Source organism: Panthera pardus, unplaced genomic scaffold (genome assembly GCF_024362965.1).
Source record: "Panthera pardus isolate Hobbes unplaced genomic scaffold, ASM2436296v1 HiC_scaffold_20, whole genome shotgun sequence".
In the NCBI taxonomy this organism is placed as follows: domain Eukaryota; kingdom Metazoa; phylum Chordata; class Mammalia; order Carnivora; family Felidae; genus Panthera; species Panthera pardus.
Genome location: NW_026526766.1, coordinates 87,933,925 through 87,958,493, shown reverse-complemented (window position 1 = coordinate 87,958,493; position 24,569 = coordinate 87,933,925). Strand labels below are relative to the sequence as shown.

The window sequence follows — 24,569 nt, the reverse complement described above, 5'->3', positions numbered from 1 at the left end:
GGGCTCTGCCAGTAACACTGAGACCCACCCGTTAGGGAGGAAAATGCCCTTCTAGATCCTCCCAGGTGGCCCAAGCCCGCCAGGCGATTACTACTGTTGAATTGGAAACGAAGGGAGCCAAGAGGACGAGCTTGGTCGCGTCCAGCACCAGCCCCACGGACGGACGAGGCGCCTGAGATCCTGCGGAGTTACTCGCCTCTCCGGGCCTCGGCGTAACGTCAGAACGGGGAGTCTTTTAAACCCCACGTCTCGGGTAGTTATGAAAATTCAGCGGAACCCACACAGAACCTGGCAGAGGTGTGGCCCGGGGCACACGCCCAGGCTTTGATCACTACTACTCGTTGGGGTGACGTGGAGGCAAGACAGCGCTCTAGACCCTGCCTCCTTCTGAACTTTGGTTTTCCTCTAGAAAATGGGAACAGTGTGTTCTTCCCGCTCACTCTTGGGGGGTTTTATAAAACAAATGGGAGGAAAAAAAAAAAAGGAGGATTATTATTAACATACTTGGTAAATGACAAAATGTAGCCAAACTTAGTTTAAGCCTCTCGTCTTAGGTTCCAAGGAAGGGTCGTGGGGCGCCTGGGGGGGCTCAGTCGGTTGAGCGTCTGACTTGGGCTCGGGTCATGATCTCACGGTTCATAAGTTCGGGGGCCCCACATCTGCTGTCAGCACCGGCTCGGATCCTCTGTCTCCCCATCTCTCTCTACCCCTCCTCCACTCTCTCTCGAGCACGCTCTCTCTCTCTCTCTCTCAAAAATAAGCAAACATTAAAAAAAAAAAAAAAGAACGGTGGCACCTGGATGGGCGGGTAAAGGGAACAGGGACTCTCCAGCACTGTGCGTGGGAGCGTTAATTGGGTAAAATACACTAAAAGCCCTAAAAATGGGCAGTCTCTGTCAGTCAAAACTCAATTCTACATTAATGGGTTTATCCTAAGGAAGGGATGGGGTGTGTGGGCAAAGGTAGAGCGCCAACCGTCCCCCTCCCCAGGGTGTTCGGGCTGGTGAGAAGGCGGACGTGAGGGGGCAGGTGAGCTGCTCCCGGCTCATCCAAACAGAGGACACGTCGTCTTCAACTGAGCCCTCTATTTATTCGCAGAATACGATCATAAGATCATAATCTATCGTCAAAACAAGCACCCAGGTTGCAAGACACTAATACGCTGTGGTCCCGGTCTCGTTTTTAAACATTTCTGTGTATGTGTATATAAAGAATCCGTAGATAGATGGATAGAAATATAGACCTATAAAGAATTTATATATAACGTACAAGTTACTTACATACAATGTACACAAAGCTATATACAATTTATGTCACATGTAACTCATGACATATACAGTGTGTAAGCTCACATGTTGGGGAGGGGCAGACCGAGAGGGGGAGAGAATCCCAAGCAGGCTCTGGCCATCACCACGGAGCCCGACGCGGGGCTCAGTCCCACAGACTGCGAGATCACGAGCCAAAATCGAGAGTCAGACGCTCAACTGAGCCACCCGGGCGCCCCTATTTGTGCATTTTTTTTAAATAACTTTTTTTGATGTTTGTTTATTGTGGGGAGATGGAGAGACGGAGTGGGGGAGGGGCAGAGAGCGAGAGGGAGACACAGAATCCGAAGCGGGCTCCAGGCTCCGAGCGGTCAGCACCGAGCCCGATGCGGGACCCGAACCCATGAACCGTGAGATCGTGGGCCAAAGTCAGACACTCAACCGACTGAGCCACCCAGGCGCCCCGATTTTTTAAACACAGGTGTTGCAGATCAAGTTCTCCTCATGCGTCCTCCCCACCCCGTCACATCCCTCACCCCTACCCTGCACCCCAGGACTCACCCTGGACAACCAACTCCACATCCCTGTGCTGAGAGCCAGCCGTGTTGGTGAGCACACAGCTGTACCTCCCTGCGTCCTCCTGCAGCGCCCGGTCCAGGTGGAGGCTGCCATCTGCTCGGACCGAATGCCGGCTGCCAGGTGGGAGCTGGGGAGGGTGAGGAAGCCCCAGCTTGAACCGCAGCCCCACGCGGCACCCGCTGAGAGAGAGAACGCTCTGGAAACCACACTGCCCACCAGGCCAGTGGGGAGCAAGCCGGACCGAGGGGTCGGGGGTTTGGAGAACTCTCTCCCCTTCCCTGAGACTCCTCCACCCCCGCAGACCCTCGGGGCTAGGTGACCTTGACCCCGGGCACACCTCGGACCCCACTCTCCCATGACCAGCCGGACCAGTGGGCCGGGGGGAGCCTCTCCCAAGAGTACAGGGCTGGGGCCAGAGCCTTTACTGAGTAGGGGCTGGGGCTCCAAGGTAGGGACAGAGAGTAGGGACAAATTCCTGCAGGGAGAGAACAGAGCCACAGGAGCAGAACAGAGGTGTGGCCACATCAGACGTGGTCCCAGGGAGAGAAGCAGAGACAGTGGCTCCTGGTGGCTGCCCAGATCTGTCCCCATGGGGACCAGGGAGAGCTGCTCCAGAAGGGCGCCCGGGGCGACCTTCATAAAGATGTCTAACCAGTCTTTCTTTGGTGAGGGGTCCTTTTAAAACCTTTCCACCACCAGGCCTCACTCAGCCCGCTTTCGGCATCCTTGTCCCTGTCCTGTGAGCCTGGCTGCACCCATGGGACTCGGCTCTAGGAGCTGCCCCTGTGCCCTCTTGGTACCAGGCCCCCTTGGGCCGAGCAAGCTTGAGGGGGTTTCTGCTTGTGGCACTGGGCAGCCCTATGGGCACGCGCCCTTCCGGTGTGGCCCTTCCGGTGTGGCCACGGAGCTCAGACCCCACATCTCCAGCCGCTCGCTGGCCTGGCATCGACAAGGCCCAGGGCCCTCTTTCTGCAACCCGAGCATCAGATTCTACTCAGGAAGCCTCCCTCAAGGGCACAAGGTCCCCAATATGTCTGAGGACAGGGCCCGGGAATTGAGGAAAGGGGAGGGGTAAAGAAGGAGTGGCCAGGGGCGCCTGGGTGGCTCAGTGGGCTAAGCATCTGACTTCAGCTCAGGTCATGATCTCGCTGTTCCTGAGTTCGAGCCCCGCGTCGGGCTCTGTGCTGACCGCTCAGAGCCTGGAGCTGCTTCGGATTCTGTGTCTCCCTCTCCGTTCCTCCTCTGCTTGCTCTCTCTCTCTCTCTCTCTCTCTCTCAAAAATAAATAAACATGTAAAAAAATTTTTTTTAAAAACTGTTAAAAAGAAAAGGAGTGGCCACGAGAGGAGAAATAGAAAAAATAAAATAAAGAAAACCGAATCCATATGAGTGGATAAAGCAGCTATCACGTACCCAGCTACGTAGTCAGGGCGGATGTTGAACTGCACATCCGGTCAGAATGGGGGGCAGAAAGCACTGTCTCTGTGCCCCCTAAATTCCTGCCCCCCAGCCTCAGCACTAATGGAGCGTAAGATTCTCCTGCGGCTCTCGGGGGGTGGGGACCAGCAGCCACAGAAACCTTGGCAGGACTTGGGAGGGTGACGGATGCTATCAGCACATTTACCAGAGAAGTTTCTGGAAAGAGGCAGGCAAGAGAGGGAGCAAGGAAGAGCACGTTCCAAACCAAGCAAATAGCAAAGTGGAGGCAGAGGGAGGAACGTGACAGTCCCCTCTGCCCCCAGGCACCACTGCGGGTGCCTGCACCCAGAGAGCTCGCTCACCGGCAGCCCGGCCTTGAGCCAGTGTCGCTCCGGGAGGGGCCTCCCCGCCAGGATGATGCAGGGCAGGGACACCGGCTGCCTCTCCAGCACCCGGACAGTGGAGGCGCTGCTTGCGATCTGCGGTGGGGCTGTGGGGAGGGGAGACGGTATGGGTCACATTAGATTCCCGCGGGTGGCCGTTGCGGGGACAGAGACCCCACTGCCCCCCGCTCCTCCCCAGGGAACCAGTGGATAGGGGATCCTCGAGGGTCAAAGGGCACACTTCCCGGGGCACGTTACCCAGGAAGCAGGGATCCAGATCTGCTCTTGGAGAGCCTGGCACGGCCACACCCGTCCCAAAAGATGGGCCGCCATAGTGAGGGGGCCTCCCTGGGGGTGCCCGGCCTCCCCACCAAACCCTCCCCCCCGCCCCCAGATCCACCAGCGAACCGTGTCCGGTCACGACGAGCCGGGCCTCTGCCCGGACCTTCCCAAACACATTTTGAGCTTCACAGAGATACAGGGCCTGGTCTTCGGGGGCCACACCTGAGGGACGGAAAGAGGCCGGCCTGACTGCCGGGACCCGCCACCGCTCCGGCCCCCCAGGTGCAGGCAGCCCACGGCACAGCCCAGCCCTGCAGGGGTGAGGGAGGAGGGCTGGGGGGAGGCAGCCAGGCCTTGGGAGGGCATTCGTGGTCAACCCAGTGCCCGGGATCCGACCCGCGCGACAAGCCCTCAGGCCGGCCCGTTATTAAACCCAGGCGGTAGGTTTTGTCGTTGTCATGGCTGTGGGGGGCTCAGAGCAGCGGGGCGACTTGGTCAGAGGCAGCCAGCCAGGACACGAGCCCGCGTCGGCCTCACCCGTGGCCAATGCCAGGCATCAACGTTCTGCTCCGAGCCACCCGGCCTGGGGAGGCACTCGGCGTGTCAGAAGCCATCCTGTCTCCCCCGCCCATCCTCCCCCGGCCCCTGTCTCTTACTTTCAAAGAACAGCACTCCCGAATCAGGCTGCCCCGTCCTGCCACCCCGCCTGGGCCCCAGCGGCTGGCCATCTCCACGGCGCCAGGTGACGAGCGGGGGCGGGCGGCCCATGGCCCGGCACGCCAGGAGGGCACTCCTCCCCAGCTCCACAGTGACATCCCGGGGCAGCTCCATCAGCTGGGGCGCATCTGCAGGGAGGTGACCGGTCAGCCATGCCCGGTGGCTGAACCCCACGTGCCCCCAGAGGACTGATCCTGCCGCCTGCCCCCCTCCCCTGGCTGGGAGGTTCCCTTTCTCCCGGCCTCGCCCTCGTGAACCTGGGGCTGACTCATCTCCAGGGCTCTAGGGCCAACCTGAGCTTGGAAGGATCCGGCCCTGAAGAGGGGTTAGGGATGAGGCAGAGGGAGCGGCCTTTGGCAGGAGGAAGCTACCGCCGCGCCTCACGCCCCTGCACGGGGTCACGGGAGCCCCGCTGTGCCTGGCCGTGCAGGGGGGCGGGGGCAACTGGCCTGCTCCTGAGGCGACACCTCCTGGGAAGCCCACCTCTGAGGGGCTGCAAATCAAGTTCCAGCCACAGGAGCCCCGCGCCTTGGAGACCCTCCCCTCCCTCGCCCTCCTCCTGGACCTCTTGCACCTGAACTTGGGCAACCATTTCCCGACCCCCAAAGAGCCCACTCTGTGGGGAGATTACGGGCCACCTTGACTCTCTTCTCCACATCTCTGTTTGCCAAAATTTTTGCAATGAGTATATGAAACGCCACCACAAAATGAAAACATGCTTATTATTAATCAGGTGACTTTATACTTCAACATTAATCATGACCCCAGGGCAACAGTCCTCGACGAGGACTCATCTGGGTCAAACAAAACTCCAACAATACGCAAGAATCTACTTCCCCCCACCAATCTTTTGCTCCCCACGCCCCCAAGCTCATGCCCTTCCCCAGGGCCACCACTGTTAATAGCTCGTAGCGTTTCTGCTAAACTTTTTTCTAAGCGTTGTCTGACGTTTATCATCAGGAGAAAATTAAGTGATTTCCCCAAACAGAAACTCGTGATCCTTTCTGCCCTTCCGTAGGCCAGGAGTGAGTCCAACTCCAGATGGGTCCAGGCCCCGTGCCCCGCAGCTAACGGGCACTGTCCTCCGGTCCCCGTCCCCAGACCCATGACCAGGAAGCCTTTTTTTTTTTTTTCCTTTTTTTCTTTTCTTTTTTTAGCCTGTAGCATCCAGCACCATGGAAACCCCTCCACCTCTTTGTTCTGTCCGCCTCCCTCCAGAAATCACCCCCATTTCCATCCAAATCATGACATCAAATTTCCCTCCTGGCCCAGGGATTAGGGAAGTTCCAAGGAGATATAAACACAAGTTGGAAAATTACTGCAAGGAGGACCCAACGGTCTTGGACCCAACCTCAGACGCCACCCGCACGCCTCTCTTTCTTGTTGGGCCCTGGCCAGAATCCCAGAAAGCCTCTGCTCCGGGCTTGCCTCAGACAGGGTCACTGGTCCAGCAGAGCCCTGGCCCCTGGGCAGAGGTGAGCCTCAGCTCCGGGACAGGCACTCCCAGAACCTGCCTTCGCCGGCCCCGCCCAGCCGCACCTGCTTCTTGACCCCTCCCTCCTTAGTCCCCAAACAGCCCAGCTTGGTCTCCCGACTCTGGGACATTACAAAACACACTCTCGTCCCCATTCTCCTCCCAGACCTGAACTTCCCCCTGGAAAGGGACAACCGACTTACGATCGTCAGCAAATGATATGCACAGAGCATAGCATCTGGAGCACCTACGAAGCGACAGGCACGGTAACGGTGCTTTTAGAAACACCAGTTTCATCAACGGCCCTAACAAGCTCCTGGAGTGGATGCCATCACAACCCTACTTTACAGATGAGGACGCTGAGGGTCAGGGAGATGAAGGAAACTGGCAAAGGGCACAGGTCCAAGCCGATGGAAGAGGCGGGATCGGAGCTTAGGTCTGGCTGCGGCTGAGGCCCAGGCTCTCACCCACCGCACCCCTGCGTCCCCCTGGGTCCTCGGGAGCAACTTGGCCGCTTGCTCCGGCCAGAGCCGCACCCGTGTCTTCTGTCCTTTCTTTGGGGTGAATCCCAAAGCAGCCAAATCCCGACTCAGATCCTGCCCGGAAAAACTCTGACTCAGCCTCGGGCACAGCCACACCCCCCTCACCCCGTTCCTCACTGGAGCCCCCAAATAAGGCAGGACCCCAGAATCCTCGTATGCCCGGGCTGGAGGTCCTTTGGTCACCTCCTCTGCACATGGGAAACTGAGGCCCGGAGCAGGGGCAGGGCCGGCCCTGAGTCCTGCAGCATGTCGGTGGGGGCTGGGCTCCCGACCCAGTGCTCTTCCCAGGGCCTCATCAGAGGCTCAGCCGCCTCTGCTTCCAGGCCCCCTCCCCACAGACTCCCAGGTGACCCCTGCAGTAACCCAGGGAGGGACCGTAAACTGGCTCCCCCGACTGCCAGAGGGATGGCCCCTTCTGCCTTGGCCTCAGGCGGGCTTCGGGGCAGGAGCTGCAAATGCCCAGAGACCATTAGGCACTGCAGCCCCACCAGGTTCCCTGGAGACGCAGCGTGTGTCTGTGGGGGCGCAGTGCCGGGTGGGGAACCTAGAATACCCAGGATGAGAGCACAGCCCCACTGAAGGATGCCAGCCAGCAGCCTGGGTTGGGGGGAAAGGACAGGAGGGTCTAGCCACCCTGAGGGCCACCTCCCCCTTCTCCCTGCTTCCCCTCCTCTGCAGAAGGGCTGAGGAGTTTGGTTAACTCGGCCCGGCAGGGCCACTCCCCACCTCCAGGAGGTTTTCGGGGGGAAAGGTCCCCGTGGATTCTAACGGCAAAGTGACCACGGCAGAGGTGATGACTTCCCTTCCTCCTACTCGGCCACCAGGGCAGGGGGCACCGGCCTAAAGGCCCAAAGCCTGTGCTGGGCCCTTGCACTGCCTCTGCCCCAGTGGGCATCGTGGATGAACCCCTTCAGCACTTGGGGCCTCAGTTTCCCCATGCAGAAGGAGGTAACTATTTTTATTCTGGCTCCAATACCTTAAAGTTCCACGGTTCTTTATCATTGTGCGCAGACCCAGCGTTCCCCCCACCCCTGTCCCCTGTGCCATCCCCCCGCCCTAGTTTCCGTGGCTCAGAGCCCTGCAGCAGGGCTGGTGAGGATGAGCCAGCTCAGGAAGGAGAGCTCCAGTCTGTCTTGACTTTGGCCACGAGTAGGCAGAGGGTCTTAGGTCCAATGGCTACACAGCAGGGCAAGGTGGGCAACAGGAGAGGCCGGCCTCGGGCCCTGCCCTGTGTTCAGAGGGAATGCCGGGGTGTCTGTGGCTGGGGGGGATGGGCTCCACAGCCCCCTCCCGGGCAGGGTCCTGCAACTGGGCCCGGAGCCGCAGCCCCACCAGCCAGGGCCGCAGGAGGACTCTCACGGGCCTCTTCCTCCCGTGGAAAAATATCAACAGTTATATTTTATGACCACATTGACATAAAGGCACACACTATCCAGGCTGGATTCCTTCTTACCTCTTTGTTGGTACCCATTTGCTTCCCTCTCATTTTAAAAGAAATGAAAATCAGAGCCTTATCCTGGGTCGCCGGAGGCATCGCAGACCCCGGGTCCATGCCCGCCGTGCCCAACGGGACAGCCGCCCGGAACCCTGGCCACTCCTGCCCCGGATCCCAGCGCCGCTTCTCTCCTGCTCTCCCGGGCTGGCCACGGGCCCTCTGCACCCCCCAAAGTACCTGCTCTCCCCCCACTGCTCATCTGCCTGGCGACCATGGGCCGGGAACAGAGAGAGGAAGGAGGGTCCTCTCATCCTGAATGAGAATCCAGCAGGCGCAGGTGATGGCTCAGAGCGGCTGTTCTCAGGGAGCAGAAAGGGCAGTGAACTTGGGGCGGGCATGGCCTGCTGCGGGGCCCCGCTCACCAGCCGTGTGACGAACCACGCCGCCTCACCGGGCCCCCGTGGGCAAGCGTGTTGAGTATTTATTCCATTCAAGCCCGGAGCGTAGCACACTGTCTCATCAAATCTCTCAAGGACCCTACGGGCAAGGCTCTGTGATTATCATCTCCTTTTCACAGATGGGGAAAGAAGGGCGCGGGGAGGTCAATAACTTGACCAAACGGGAGCCTGCACGCGGACCTCGGACTCCAGTCTTCCGCGTCCAGAGGTGACGCACAGGTGCCTTGCAGGCGGGTCCACTGACATTGGCACTCGCCTCCCTCCTTCCCAAACGCCCCCAGGAAGAGAGTTCCCAGCTCAACAGCAGCAGGTGGGCACTGTGCCCAGCCGTTCCTGGCCCTGGAAGGCTCTGCCGGCCTGGCTAGGAAGGCTGGACCGCAGCTGCCATCCAGATGGGCAGGAAATTCGATTTCCCCCCGCTGCTGCTAGGCCAGCTCTCCCCAGACACACAGGCGCTGGGTCACCGTCCACCCCTTCCCTGACCTAAAGGCCGAAGGCCACCAGTGGCCCAGTGGCCGAGAAGCCTGCCTCTGGGATGCCACCCATCTCCTCCTTGACATGGCCCTAAGGCCTGTGTCTGACAGGTAGAGGAAGCGGACCAAGGAAATAAGGCTGTGCTACAAAGAAATCAGACAGGAAACAAAGGATGACTCTTGGAAACAATGCCAAGGGCAGCCTTGCCTGGAGCGCCCTCTCTGCTCCCCCGGAACCTACTGACTGTTAACAATGACAGTGGCATTGATCAGAACCCACCAGCCCCCAGGCCTTTTGTATCTCTCACTCGTAAAGCATCCCGGAGCCTGGGGCTGGCGGTGACCCCACAGCAGGTAGCAGATTCCCGGGCACCCCTCACCCCCTGCTCTGTCTCACTCCCTGGCTCGCTTCTCTTGCCGTGGGGAGATCTGCACATGCTGTTCCCTTTACCTGGAACACTGTTCCCCAGCTCACCACCTGACTGATTGCTTCTGGGTTCATCTCAGACACCACCTCCTCCAAGAAGCCTTCCCAGCCCCCACCGTCCGTTGGACCCCTTCTCTGGGCACCAACAGCTCCCCGTGGATACCACCTGCAAAAGTTTGGTGTATTGTCTGTCTGACATCTGGGACCTTGACACCAAGAGCCCGAGTCTCGCCTGCCATTGTGTCCCCAGCACAGGGCCCGGCCACCTGGTGACCACGTGCTACAGGAATGAATGATGGAACAAACAAATGAAGGCCAAGAGTGCCCTGAGCCTGGGAGGATCCAACCCTGGGATGAGACTGTCCTCCTCAGGGCCAGAACCTCCTACTCACAGGGCTTACTCTCCCCCCAGAGCCCCCCACCGTCCTTGGAGAGCCCCTTGGGCGTCCCACCCAGCCTAGACAAGCACATCCCCGATTCTCTGTGCTTCCCCAGAATTCCTAGCACCTGGCTTTCCCACTGTGGCCACAGTGAACCCCTCAAAGCCCAGTCCATCCCGGCTCAGCACGCCAAGGAGCGGTGCCCACAACTTCAAGCAATCCCCAGGACTCAGGGTCCGGGCCTGGAACTGAGACGTCACGGCAGTCACAGCCAAGGCCATGCACCAGCCACAGGAGAATACAGACTCCCCATCTGTAAAAAGGCGATAATCAGCCATCTGTTTATCAAGCACTCAAGATGGGCCAGATTCTGTGCTAAGCTTTATATGCCTGATTTCACTTGGACGCTCACAGCAACCCTCATGGCATGGTCAGCCCCGTTTTACAGAGGGGGAAACTGAGGGTCAATGACTCGACCAAAGCACATAGGTGGCAAGACGTGACGGAGACGAGACGGGACCTCAGGTCTCAGGAGTGACAACGCCCGAACTTGACCCAAACTGTCTCTGTGGCAGGCAGCCTCCAAGACGGTCCCAGTGACCCCTGCCTCCCGGTATCTGCACACTTGAGCAGCCCCTCCCACCCACCGCACACAAGGGTTGGTTGGTGTGACCAACAGAATACAGTAGAAGGGACTCTATGTCACTTCCACGACTGTGGCTGGTTATAAAGACTTCAGGGCGCCTGGGCGACTCAGCCGGTTAAGCGTCCGACTCTTGACTTTGGCTCAGGTCACGATCTCACAGTTTCATGAGTCTGAGCTCCACATCGGGCTCTGCACCGACAGTGCGGGGCCTGCTTGGGATTCTCTCTCTCTCTCCCTCTCTCTTTGCCCCTCCCCTGCTTGCAAGTTCTTTCAAAATAAATACACTCAAAAATAATTATAATAAATAAAACACTTAAAAAAATTTTTTTAAAGACTGCAGCTTCCTGGTTGGATTCCCTCCCTCCCTTTCTCTCTCTCTCCCTCTCTCTCTCTTTCTCTCTCTCTCTCTCTCTCCCCCTCCCTCAGCTACCTCACTCATGAGAATCCATGTCAGGAGAAGCCTTTTAGACAAGCCCACGTGGAGAACGAACTGAGGCCTCCTGCCAACAGCCGCATGAGTGAATTCAGACTGGGTTCTCCCGCCCCGGTCAAGCCTTCAGATGAAGCAGCCCCAGCTGAAGCATTAACGGCAAGCCCACGAGAGACCCTGAGCCACGGCCACCAGCCAAGCCACTCCCAAATCCTGACCCTCCAGAACGGCAAGATAATAAATGCTTACTGTATAAGCCATGAAGTTTGGGGGCAATTTGTTACACAACGAGAGGCACTGTGTCCTCGGTCCCATGTGCTCTGGATCCACGTGAGCCTAATTCCACACTGGCGTTCTACACGGTAGTGTTCCCTCCTCCCCGCTCAGAGGCGCGGCAAAGGGGGAGGGGCAGGTGGGGGCCAGCTGCAATACTCACATCCAACCTCCAGCCGGATTTCTGCAGAGGCATCGCCCATCTCGTTGACAGCTCGGCAGGTGTAGACGCCAGCATCCCTCTCCCGAGTTGCCGGGATCCGCAGCGTCCCAGAGCTGGAGCCCTCGGGGCCCAGAATCATTTCAAGACCGCCTGGACCAAAGAAGGGAGAGCATATCTAACGGGGACAGAGTCTCAGTTTTCTAAGACGAACAGAGTTCTGGGAGTGGATGTTGGTGACGGGCATACAACGACACGCGTATAATTACAACTACCGAACCGCACCCCCAGCAAGGGTTAAGATGTCAAGTTCGTTATTTGTACGTTACGACCATTAAAGGCAAATTTTTTAAGTTGAAAAAAGCCTCCAGCCCTGCGGGGGGGCTTCCCTGAGCTCCTCCGTTGACCTCTGTAGAGGCCCAGCCTGTCCCCCTGCATTCAATGGGCTGAGCACCAACAAACTCCTTGCCTGGGTCTCCCCGCTGGGTCCCCATCCTCCACCCCAGGTCTAGAGCGACTGAGGTCTGGATCAGCTCTGGGGGCGCCCAGGGTCGCCCTGGGATGAGCACACCCCACCCACGGCTGCCTCTCTGAGGCCTCATCCCGGGCAGGCCTCCCGAAACCCACCCCGAGGCCTCCCTCGTTTCTCCTGACTGTTGTCTGCACCCAGGCTCCTGACGGCTCCCCTGATTCTGCCCTACGTTCTAAATTCTATTTTCAGTTTTTATTTTTACTGCGGTAAAATGCACATAAAACAAACAACTGCACCATCTCCAGCGTTCAGAGTGTCCGATTCAGTGGCGTTAAGTACGTTCACATTATTGTGTATCTGTCTCCAGAACTTTCTTGAACTTTCTCGTCGTCCCAAACCGAAACTCCGCCCTCAGTAAACAGTGACTCCCCATCCCCCCACCCCATTTTTCATTTCTTCAAATGAAAAAGACTTTTACTTGTGGCAAAAAAAAAAACCACAACAAAATTGGGGGCGCCTGGGTGGCTCAGTCAGTTAAGCGTCCGACTTTCGATTTCGGCTCAGGTCATGATCTCACGGTTCATGAGTTCGGGCCCCGTGTCGGGCTCTGTGCTGACAGTGCAGACCCTGCTTGGGATGCTCTCTCTCTCCTTCTCTCTCTGCCCCTCCCCCACGCTCTTGCTCTCTCTTTCTTAACAATAAACTTAATAACATTTTTTAAGGAACAACAAAATTTACCACCTTCACCATTTCCAAGAGCACAGTTCTACAGTGTTAACTATATTTACATTGTCGTACAACTGGAATTCCACTTCTTCTTAAGGCTGAATAATATTCCATCAAGAGATGCCCTCCTAAAGAGGGCTGGCCGGGCTCTCGGCCAGAACATGAGACGCGAGCACTGAATGAGGAGTCCCGACACCCCTGGCACCCACCAGGGGTGGCCTTGGACAAGTTCAAGTTCGAAGCTACTTCTGCCTGCCAGGACTCTGAGCTAATACCTCAGGTGCGTCCAGGTGGAAGAGGGCAATATGACTGAGAGGCTGACCCTTGAGAAGGAGCTAGTGTTCTGCTCCTGGCAAGACTGAGGCAGCAGCCCCAGGCCGGCGGCCCCTGCTGAAGGCTCGAGAACACCCCCGTTGGCCAAACTCTAGCCCAGCGTCTGGCACCAGGAAGACCCTCCGTGCCCATTAACTCAAAAGAGCCTCAGACAACCCTGGTCCTACAGCTCCCCATTTCTCGGGTAACTGCATCACTGTCACCATCTAAGGACACCGAGGCCAGCCCGGGTGCCAGGCTGGTCCTAAACACTATACACTGAATCCTTGCACAACCAACCTGTCTGATCTCCCCCCATTTTCCAGATAAGGAAGCAGGCTCGGAGATGCCAAGTCACCTGTCCCTTTTTCACCCAGGGAGCCAGAATTCAAACCTGAGTCCACTCTCGTTTTGTTTCTTTTTTTTATGTTGTATTTATTTTTGAGAGACAGAGAGAGAGCAAGCCGGGGGAGGGACAGAGAGAAAGAGAGAGAGAGGGAGACCCAGAATCCGAAGCAGGCTCCGGGCTCCGAGCTGTCAGCACAGAGCCCGACGCGGGGCTCGAACCCATGAACCGCGAGATCATGACCTGAGCCGAAGCAGGACGCTGAATCGACTGAGCCACCCGGGCGCCCCAATGAATCTACTCTAAATCCTGTTGCTGGCCACTGAGCCGTGCGAATGCTGGGCTGGGTGGGGGGAGGGGGTGCCCCCCTGACTGTTCTGGAAAGCTGATCCTCCGGGGCCCCCGCGGGACAGTTCCACAGACCCCTCTCGTACCTCGGTACCAGACGACCCGGGGTGGGGGCACCCCAGACACCTCACACACCAGCACGGCCTCCTCCCCGACAGCAGCCAGCACCACGGCATTTACGGCAGAGACCGACGGCGGATCTGTGTGGGAACAGATGGGGAACTTGGGAGCAACCCACAGACCCCCTAGGGCGACAGGGCGGCTTTTCACAGTTTGGGGGTGGGTGCAGCGAGGAGAGAGAAGGACCTGGCCTCCCTGCCTCCTCCCCATCCCCCACCATCCGTCACCCCAGAAAGGTTTCTGACCCAGGATCTCAAATCAAAGCCAGTCCCGCCTGGAGCCACCCCACCCCTCAACACACATCGTTTCTTATTGAACTTGCCATCAAAGTGGAAACCCTACAAGGTCCTGAAATGCCCTAGGTGGGCTGCCCAGCCCTCCCTGAAGTCCCCCTCAATTCACTCCACACCAGCCTTCTCGCAGCCCCTTGAGCACCCCAGACTCCTGCCGACCTCAGGGCCTTTGCCTCACCGGGTCCCCGGGCTGGGAACACTGCTCCTATTCCCTTCTCTGGTAAGCATCACCTCCTCACCGAGGCCTTGGCCGGTCCCGTGTGTAACAGCCATTTCCCCCTCGCCCCACCTGCCTATCACCCTGCGCTGTGATCCCCCTCGAGTACCGTTAGCTGCCCGCATGCTTCTTTTGTGCCTGGGCAGGGAGCGTGCGTTCAGTGCTGTATCCCCAGCTCAGTGAGTATCTATGGACGGGAAGGAGGGAGGGAGAGAGGGGGAGAGGCCCAGGTACCTGTATAATAGAGGGTGACCGTCTCCTCGTCTGTGCCAACCTCATTAGCGGCCCGGCAGCTGTAATTCCCAGCATCCTCTGGGGCCACTCCCTGAATGATCAGGGTTCCCTGGGCATCCACACGGATTCTGGAGTCACGCCATAAAATAACATGCTCAACGGGAGGGGGCTGATTAGGTGGGGTCACACAAAGATTAGGTGGGGATGACACAAAGTCACCCTCAGTAACGAACGAATTAATCCCATCACTAGCGACCGCCATTTCCTACTGACTGCTTGCTCTTTGGCTGGCGGTGCGCCCAGCACTTTACATAGATTGTCCTTTTTCATTCGTGAGGCTCAGAGAGGTAAAGCGACTCGCCCGAGGTCACACAGCCTGAATGGCAGAGGCAGGATTCGAGCACAGGTCTGGTGGATTCTGGAACTACGGCTTTTGACCCCCCCGGGCTCATACTGAGGCATCGCTATGTTTTCAAAGCGATCTCGCTGCCGAGTCTCAAATGATCCCAGGAAGAAGGCAGGGCGAATGCTACCCTCTCTTCCCAACCCCACTTAGAGGGAAGAAGATGGGGGCCCAGAGAGGTCCCCTGGGACCTCTAGTCCCAGAGTCCCTCGTCCTGGGGCCCTTACCTGCTGTCCTCTTGCAGAGCATGACCCTCACGGCTCCAGGAGATGTGGGGTGTGGGGTACCCCGAAGCTGAGCAGCGAATTCTCACCTCCACACCCTGGGAGAAGTGCTGGGACCGGGTGTGGATGCTGACCTGGGGAGCCTCTGCAGTTCAAAGAGTGGACAGGTGGTCAAGAGTCTGTCTGGGCAGCCGTGCTGTCCCAGGTGCCTCCACTCCATCCCCGAAGTCACAGATGGGCCAGACGTAGGAAGCAAAGGCCCCCCAAGGGCCCGAATCCCAGGGAGTGGCTTTCCTGGGAGCTGGGGTTGACCAGATAGCCGCCCAGGCCACACGGGGAGGATTTTCCAAAGCTCTCCCTGGGGTTCTGGTCTGGGCTGAGCATCCTGGAGAGGGTTAGGGTGATAGGCAGATGCCAGGGCTGGGGGCAACGCCCATCTCCAGTGACCTTGAGGGGACGCCAAAGCCTGCCCAAGTACTGGCCCCAGACTTAGGTTCTGTTCACGGTACAACGGGCTCGTCAGACTCGAACAGACCTCACCAGGCCAACTCATCCAGAATAGGCAAGCAGGCCCCTCCCATGCCAGTGGCAGTCTCAACACACTCCAGTCAGGAGTGGCTGGGACAAGAGAGGGCAGTTTTTCCAACACGCTCACTTTTACACTTAGGCAAACAGCATCCCAGAGAGAAGGATCTGGCTAAACCCTGGGTGGACCCGAGGCTACATCTGGGTCCTAAAACTCCAGGACGGGTGCTCTTTCCGCTGCCCACCCCCCCACCCCCCCGCCCCATCTGGCCAGGGCCACCCAGCCCCCACCACGCGCTTCTGATCTCTGGACTTCCAGAAGTTTCCCGTAGCCCACTCCTCCCCCACATATGGCAATGGAGCTGACCCACGGCACGGGAGGTAAACAGGACACGACGAAACTGGCTTGGTCTACAGCAGTAGAGATTGAGGTTAGCTACCAGGATGAACTTTCCACGGCGAGAACTGCTATACATAGGCTAGGAGGCTACACAATCTTTTTTCTCTGAAAACCCGGAAGACCCTAACGGGGCTGGCACTGCCTGCTGGGGGTGGTGTCTGGGCAGAGGCGTGGATCGACGGGCTCTGGGGATAAGCACGAGGTAGTGAGGGGCGCCCGGGGGGCTCAGTCGGTTGAGCGTCCGACTCCGTCTCAGGTCATGATCTCACCGTTCGTGGGTTCAAGCCCCACACTGGGCTCTGTGCTGTCAGCCCAGAGCCTGCTTCGGAACCTCTGTCCCCCTCCCCGCCTCTGCCCCGCCCCGCTCGCGCCCTCTCTCTCAAAAATAAATAAAAACTTTGTTTTAAATCGTTTGTTAAAAAGCACCAGGTAGGGTGCGGAATCAGGAGGACACATCGCAGAGGCAGGAAGAGCCTCACCTCGCACCAGGAGCCACACGGACGCCCTTGTGACCCCGTTGGCGTTGCTGGCCATGCACTGGTACCGTCCGCCGTCGCTGGGGATGATGCCGCTGACCTCCAGGGACAGGTCGGCCAGCTGGGCGACTCTGCCCGTCGAGGCCGACAGGACCCGCCAGTCCCGGATCCACGTCAGGTTGTAGGGGACCTCACTCAGAACCTGGCAGGACAGGATGGCTGTCTCCCCCGGGGACACGGTCACGTTGGGGGCAGGAACCAGCTGCGGTGGGGGGTCTGAATGGATAAAAACAGAGGAGACTCTGAGAGGCTGACGCAGAGAAAGGACCATCCTGCCGGCCCCCGGGGGTGCCCTGACTCCAGAGCCCGGCACCGTATCCTTCAGGACGCGTGGGCCAGCAGAGGAGCCAAGTATCACGTGCTCGCCATCCCGGGGACGGCACCACCCCAGGGAGGGCCCGGCCCGCCCCCCGCTTCCCCCCCCCCAGCATCACACACCCGGCGAGGGCTGCGTGGGGCGTGCGTGCCTTCCACACGACGGCCAAGTGCAACATGTATCAAGCTCTACACCCTGTGAGCCAGTAATCCCACCCTGGGGAACAGAGCCTTGGAAATAACTCTCAAGAGGGAAAGAGTGATGAGTACAGAGCTATTCTCTGTACAAATAGCAGGGGCATCATAACAGCCAAAATATACAACCGAGGCCACTGCCCAAGAGGAGGGAAGAGCTAAGAGAACCACTCTCTTGATAGGAAAAGGGGAGAAGTGACAAGATGAGAGACTTGTCTAACCGGGGATGTGGGCCCAAGAACCTGCAGGAAAAAAGCCGGGTCCACACAAGCTACACGTGCCAGTGACCTGATGTCACAAAGAGCCTGTGAACGCCACAGTCCTGAAAAATGATATTGTAGAAGCCAGCCAGAAAAAATACCTGGGGGCCAATGAGAAAATCCGACTATGGCCAAATTAAACACCATTAAGGTATTACTGTTCATTTTATTAGGTGTGATCGTAGAATCTTTATTATATGGGAAAATCTACTTTAAAAAAAAAGGGGGAGTGATAAATACTGAAATGTCAGCATGCCTACAATTTAGTTTAAAATGGTTTAGCCAAGGGGCGTCTGGGTGGCTCTGTCGGCTAAGCATCCGACTCTTGATTTTGGCTCGGGTCATGATCTCATTGTTCACGCGTCAGGTTCCGTGCTGAGCATGCAGCCTGCTTAAGAGTGTCTCTCTCTCTCTCTCTCTCTCTCTCTCTCTGTCTCCACCCTCCCCCACTCACACACTCTCTCTCTCTCTCTCAAAATAAATACACGTTAAAAAAAGAGTTCAGCCAAAGAGCAAGAAAGCAAATATGGCCAAATTTGAGCGATTATTAAGTTTAAGGAATGGGTGTGCAAGTTTCCTTATACTCTTTCCCTTTTCCTGTCCTCGTTTATAAAAAGTAAAACCACTAATTCATGCCATAGAAGCATGTTTGCAGACACGTTATATTGTTAGATGACAAAAAACCAGGTTGTCACATGCATACGTCCGTATAATATATATAATACTATCCCAGTTTTCTTAAAACGCACACACAGATAAAGGTCTAAGAGGGAGTAAATCAAAATGTTACGGAGGTCGTCTCTAGAATGAGACTGCAGGTTATCCAGATCGAAGCATAGCAAGTCTGTGGGATTAGAGGCTGCAGACTGGCTAATCTTTCCATGTTCCTTGGGCTTTTAAGGCAGTTTAGATTCCTGATTTAAAAACACAAAGCCAACGTCATTTTGAGATGGTCCGTGTCATCAGCAACCTTCCTGAGCCGGTTGGGGCCATCCCGGCAGGGACCTGGAGGCATTAAGGGAGGGGGACTTCCAGATGGGCAGTGGCCCCCGAAAGGGCCTGGGGGAGGAGGGCATGACCCTGGCTGCGTTTCTCAGCCTCCTTCCCGTCTAAGATCCACAGGCTGTTCCTGGGTGACCGCCCAAATGGGGTGCCAGGTGGCAGTGTGGGCAGCAGGGCCTGGGTGACGGCAGCTGGCTGGCACGCTCCCCCACAGATGGAGACACCCTGGGGATAAAACCCTAGAGGGAAAAATCCGGAGGGGGTGGGGAGGGGAGACGGGGATGGGCCGGAAAGGACAGACCTGTGACAAGAATCTGGGCCTTTGCTCGTCCGGTCCCAGCCCGGCTGACCGCCGTGCACTCATACGTCCCTTCCTCGGTCTTAGAAGCCCGTGGGATCTCCCAGCTGCTGTTTCCCGACACCCTGTGAACACAGAGCAGCTGGAGACACACAATAACACTGACCCCCGCCAGGGCCCCTCAGCCTTGTCCCGCCCCGGAACCCTGCCCAGAGGGGACAAATCCTCTTGGAGGCTTGGTAAGGAGGGGCAAGGCAGTCGAGGACGTGCCAACTCTACAACATGCTGGGTGACTCTGAGCGAGTCCCTTTCCCTCTCTGAGCTCTGGGCTTTCATCCACGACGGGGAGGGTCTCGGAGGGTCCTTCCCACCCTGACCCCACGGGCCCGGGGCCCTGCACGGGAATGTTCCGGAAGCTCAGCAAGCCCACAGCTCCTCCGCAGGGTGACGATCCAGCGGTGGTGGGAGATCTGGGGACCACCCTCCCCCCCATCCCTGGCCGTGCTGGGAGATGCCCAGGACACTATGACCGAGATCAAGGTCCTTCTCCTGCCACCCACATCCCTCGGACCCCTGGGGCTGGGGACACAGAGCAGACAGCACCCACTCACTGAAAGTGCCTCTCCTCGCCCAGCCTGGCTCCGTTCCGCCGCAGCTGTAGTCTGAAGGGGAGGGTGCTGTGTACAGAGCAGGAGACCAGCAGGGGCTGGTCCAGGTAACCATGGATCCTAGGGGGCATGCTGACCAGGGGGGCACCTGCAGGCAAGGTCCGGCACTCAGGATTCCTCCCCACCCGCCCCGCCACAGCCTGCCAACGCAGAGACCACAGGGATGAGCCAGGAGGCCAGGATTCAACCCACAGCCCCACCATTTGGGGGTCACCAAGAGCGGGGTCACCTTACCCCCCGTAAGCTCAGTTCCCACCTCTGTAAAATGGGCTTAATCCTGACACCGATGTCACCACGCTCTCTGGGGAGCTGGTGAGAGGCGGTGCATGGAAAGCACTTGGCATGTCCACAAGGCACGGCAGGCCCCCTCAGGACGAGCCGGCATTGTTTCTACGGTTTCTAAGAAGACCAGCCAAGACGGACGGGTCTGTGCAACCACCTTCTCCACTGTCCTGGACGTAGATGTTACACCAGCCCTGAGAAACCTGATAAAATGCTCCCCGGACCGGGCTCTCCAAGCTTCCAGACCTCTCATCCGCCTGGAGGGTCGGTTTTACCCGAGGATGTTGGAAGAAAGCCTTTTTTATTTAAAAATAAGTGAAGCTGAAGCATGGCTGTGAATGCAAAGTTCACACGCATTTTTGAGATAAGAGACTTCAATGAAATCCCACAGTTTGTGATGAGCCCCGTGGGGCCCCTGAGAGACACTCCCCCCCCACCCCCACCGCCCCCACCGCCTGACCCTGGTCCTGGGATGACACATTCTCTTTCCTTGGCCATTAGAATCACTCCAGTGGGAAAGTCTGAGAACGCCCCCCCGCGGGGTCAGTCACAGCTGTCAGTGCCTCACTGGGTGATCGCGGGCGTGTGCTCAACTCTTGTCCTGCCCTCCCCCGCATCCCCACCAGAGATGCTCCTTGGGTGAGACAATGCACCAGACGTCCTCCGAGCCCAGAGCTGGGGGTGGGAGGGCAGCAGGTGACATCATGCTACAGGCTCCCTGCCACATCCCAGGGGAGAGGGATGTCAGACCATCTAGCCACGTCCTCAGCTGTGTGCAAAGCAGCCACCGCTCACCCACACACACTGGAATCCTCGGCAAGGCCAGCCCAGGCTCTGTCTTCCATGAGCTGAATGGGCCCAGGGACCATGGCCCAGTCCTCACTACCTGCTCCAAACCCAGAGCCTCCTGCTCTAATCCCAACTCCCAGCCTCCCGACCCATCAAGTGGGGAAGGAAGCGAAACACCAAACCACCTCCCTTCTCCCTGCCCTGCCAACACACACATACTCTCTCTCTCTCTCTCTCTCTCTCTCTCTCTCTCTCTCTCTCCCTCTCTCTCTCTAATCTAGTCCTGAGATGAAGACCAAAATCCAGAGAGAAATCCAAACTCTTCGACTCATCTGCAAGAACAGGACAGAGAGAAACAGGCTATTATTGCCCCTGCTGAAACTCCCTCCTGAAAATTCCTCCTTGGAGTTATAGAAGCCAAGGGAGGAGGGGCCCAGGGACCACAGCAGGGGAGTGGAGGTCAGGAGGCTGAGAGACGGGGTCCCCAACCTCCCTACCCTGCCCTCAAAGTCCCCCACCTCACCCTAGTGCCCTCTCTGCATCCCTATTTGGAGTAGACAGAGGAGTCTGTCCCTTGTTAAGAGATCCCCAGCAAAGAAGATGTTGGATATCAGTGGCATCCACCTCTGTGAGCTCCCCGCCCAGGCCACGGCCACGGGAAAGGGGGGAGTGGGCAGGAGGAGGGAACAAAGCCCAGGAAGGAAGCTGATGACCAGTGAACTCAGATACCCCATGCTAGGACCAGAGGCAGAGCTAGAAAGCCAAAGACTCAGCCCTGCCCTCTGGGAGCTTCTGAGCCGCATGTGAGACCTCAGGGACACAAGGAAACAAGCAAAAAGACATACATGTAGGAACCAACACAACACGACCAAAGATAGGACCACAAAATGACCCGTGCCTACAAAGACATAACACTAACAGCAGCTGTCACTCTGGAGGGCCCAAGTCCACAATGCCCACATCATGGGCACAGCCTCAGAGCACCCAAGAGCTGTCTCGTGACGTGTATTAGCTTATGGAACCCTCAGGGCAACCCTGTGAGATGGGTAGCCTCAGCTTCTCCATCTATAAGATGGGGACACATCTCAGAAGCACTCAATGAGCTAATGTATGGCAGGTGCTTGGTTCAGGATTATCTCATGAGAAGTGCTCAAAATGGTGACTAGCTTAGTATTCCCATGATTAGGATTATGGAAGAGCAGACCCATACTCGCTGCCCTGCCCACTGCTGTGTCTACAACGCCTAGCACCATGACTGACACAGAATGCATGTTGGATGGACATTTGGATGGAGGCACCCATGCATGAGTGGATGGGTGGATGGATATTTGGATGGATGGATGCATGGATGAGTGGGGATGGATGGATAGGCAGAGGAATGGATGGATGTTTGGGTCAATGAAGGGTGGGTGGAGAGACGAATGCGTGAGTGGATGCATGGGTAGATGGGCAGACGGATGGCTTTGTACTAAATCCCCGACCGATTGCTACATCTGAGCCATCCCAGTATTTAGCATAACGCATTGCAGAGTTTCCTGCTCGTAGAAGTTTAATTTTCTAATATCACGCAATCAGGGAAGGCTTCCAGGAAGAAGTGAGTCTCCAAGTGAGCCGGGGCGCTGGGGGTGACGAGCGCTACTCACTCACCTGGGACCACCCCACTGTAGGAAACTCCAGAGACACGGAGAAGGGGATTCCCCTCGTGGTCTTTGCCCTTCACCTTGAGGTAGAAGCGCTCCTGGGGGGCGTGGAAGGGCGGTCCGCCCCAGAGCTGATGGGCGGAGCCATTGGAGAGGGGCTGCATGGGCAAAGTCAGGAGGGGCTGCCCCGAGCTGCGTGAGAGCTCCACGGAGTCCAGGTGGCCGGGTGCCTGCAGGCCCGTGGAGTTGATGACCAGGGAGATGGGCACCCCTGCAGAGGGAAGGGTGAGGAAGAAGATGCCGGCTCCATGATCCTCCCCAAGCAGGGGCCCTCAGACCACAGTCAGGGACCCAGCTTGCTTGGCCCTCCTCGCGGCCCCCTCACCTCTTTGCTGTGCCAACTAATGCTGGGGGGTGGATAAGCAGAGGGGGCCTGCTACTGTCCGTGGTCCTGAAACGCCACTGTCCACCCACACCACAGCTTCCCACGGCTGCATCACCTTCCACTCTGCAGACTCGGGCTCCCATGGAGTAGAACTGGGAGGGGGCGTTTCTCTCCACCACCACCCTCCCCCCGTTAACTCTGGCGTGGGCTGTCATCGGGCAGGCTCTGGGACCAGCCGAGGTGAGACACGCGCTAGTTTGGGAACGCTGACTCCTGCCTATCCTCTCTCTCCCCGCGGTCCACTTTCCTTTGATTTTCTTTTCTGTCTTATTAGCCACGGGCTTTTCACCCTGTTCCAGAAAAGACAGAGCTGGAGCTGGGTTTCTGAATTCCCTTAGTTGATTTGGGAACTTGGCTCGGGTCTTTCCCTTTTCAGGCAGCGATTACTGTGTTTTTTCTCAGAGGTCACAAACCAGGGAACAGAGGGTGTGGTTGGATAAAAATCTGAACGCCTTAACACTTTTGAAGAAGCGTGGAGAACAATCTGGAAAGGGCACATCAAAATCTGGAAGTCCGGATTCCTTGGAAAAATAACGTGTGTTGGCACTGGGCTCCATTCACATGTGGCAACAATCAGCCAACGGCAGGTAGCTGCTGTCCTCTGTATTTGGGCAGTTGCTGTCCAGCTATAGCCATGGCCTCCAGACTCCCGGATGCCCCAGCACTGAAGCCAAGTGCCAACCACTTCTCATTTGCAATTGCCCTGCTGTTTCTCTCTCCCTTTTTTTTTTTTTTAAACTTTCTTGGAAACCACATCTTTATCAAAAGCAGAAACCCAAGAAGGTCCCAAAAAGGTCCCAAGAAGGTCCCCTTCACTCTCTTCCACTGGGGACTGGTCCTGGCGACCCTTCAGTTTTCAATCCCCACTCGCGCGCTGCATTTAGGAGTTCTTTTCTCTCCTGGCTCTAGAACGGGAACCAAGCTTCCCTGCCTCCCCCCTTCCTGATGCTGGGAAAAACAAACGTGAAATGAGCAAGCAGCCCCCTTTCGCTTTGGAGATGGTCCTCGCACAGAACCAATAAGGGCTGACAACGATGACAAAAGTTAGAGCAAACACACGCTCAAAAGCTCTAAGGATCTTGTATGCACCGTGTTGGTCATTAGTCAGTGGTCCGAGTTGACCAGACCTGGTCTAGATCCCTCCCCTTCTCTCTTCCGAGCTGGTCCCAGCAAAGTCCTCTGATGGCCCCACGGTGAGGGGCCATACTTCCCAAACTATACACTGGGACCCCTGATCTGGCCACCAGATGGTACTTTCTGGCATGGAGCTCTGACAACCCGAGCCAAGAGCCCCTGCCTGCTCTGGAGCCCTCCTCCTCCAGATGGAACCACGATGGGACACACAGGCAACCCCAGATCCCAGGGGGTGGCTTCTCATCAGAAAACCGACCCTGTGCCTCCAACTCCAACATCCCCCTGGGCTCTCAACCTCCATCAGCCTCCAGAACATCGGAATGTCCACCAGGACATTCATTCCTCTGGAGTAAGATACTGTTCTCCTTTTCAAGTAAGCTAACAACTGACTAGCATCTGTTAGTTTCTTGGACTAGCCTGCTGTTCCGTGGAAAACCGAAGAAGCTCTAGACGGACAAGTCTGGACAAAGAAAAAAGAGAAAGTGTGGACTGACTAGTAAGGGGGACAGCCAAAGGTCCTGGGGGCCTTTGGGGGCAGGGAGTGCGTCCTAAAGGTAAATGGTCACGGCGTCACCTGGGCGGGGACCAGTGGAGAGGGTGCTGGCCCTGGGCTCGGTTCACTGTGGTCTGAGAGAATGGCTCAAGCCAGCCTCTTCCGGGTACACAGCAGTCACACACTCATAGCCTGCCCCCCAAGGCTCCCCGATGCCCCAAGGCAAGCCCCGCCTCTTCAGAAGGCAGATCTGCATCGTCCCCAGGGTCCGGAGCACCATACCTTGTAGGGGCCACTCAATGGTGTGGTTGAGGTCCAGAGAGGGCTGGGTGGAGAAGCCGGCTCGGAAGTCGATGTTGCTGACGCCTGTGATCCTCACCGAATGGCGACCGCTGCTATAGACCTAGCACAGGCCCCGGCCCACGTCACCAGGGCATCCGCCTCCGGTGCCCCAGCACCGGGACAGACACGTGGGCAACTTACCTACTCCCTGGGGGCCCAGCACGACGCTCCCCAAATGAAGCAGAAGAAGCCTCAGCTACGGTAGTGT

The 24,569-nt window shown here is 57.5% G+C and overlaps 1 protein-coding gene across 1 annotated transcript in view; it reads right to left on the bottom strand.

Moving 5' to 3' along the window:
• Window positions 1–24,569, bottom strand: part of HMCN2 (hemicentin 2) — a 145,007-nt gene that overhangs the window by 87,604 nt on the left and 32,834 nt on the right. The window contains 13 exon segments of the mRNA XM_053908429.1: window positions 1,827–1,971; window positions 3,625–3,752; window positions 4,054–4,149; window positions 4,584–4,772; window positions 11,346–11,495; window positions 13,633–13,746; window positions 14,411–14,538; window positions 15,041–15,182; window positions 16,442–16,714; window positions 18,572–18,693; window positions 19,180–19,324; window positions 21,955–22,218; window positions 24,302–24,422. Of these exon segments, the coding sequence (XP_053764404.1) occupies window positions 1,827–1,971; window positions 3,625–3,752; window positions 4,054–4,149; window positions 4,584–4,772; window positions 11,346–11,495; window positions 13,633–13,746; window positions 14,411–14,538; window positions 15,041–15,182; window positions 16,442–16,714; window positions 18,572–18,693; window positions 19,180–19,324; window positions 21,955–22,218; window positions 24,302–24,422 (2,017 nt within the window).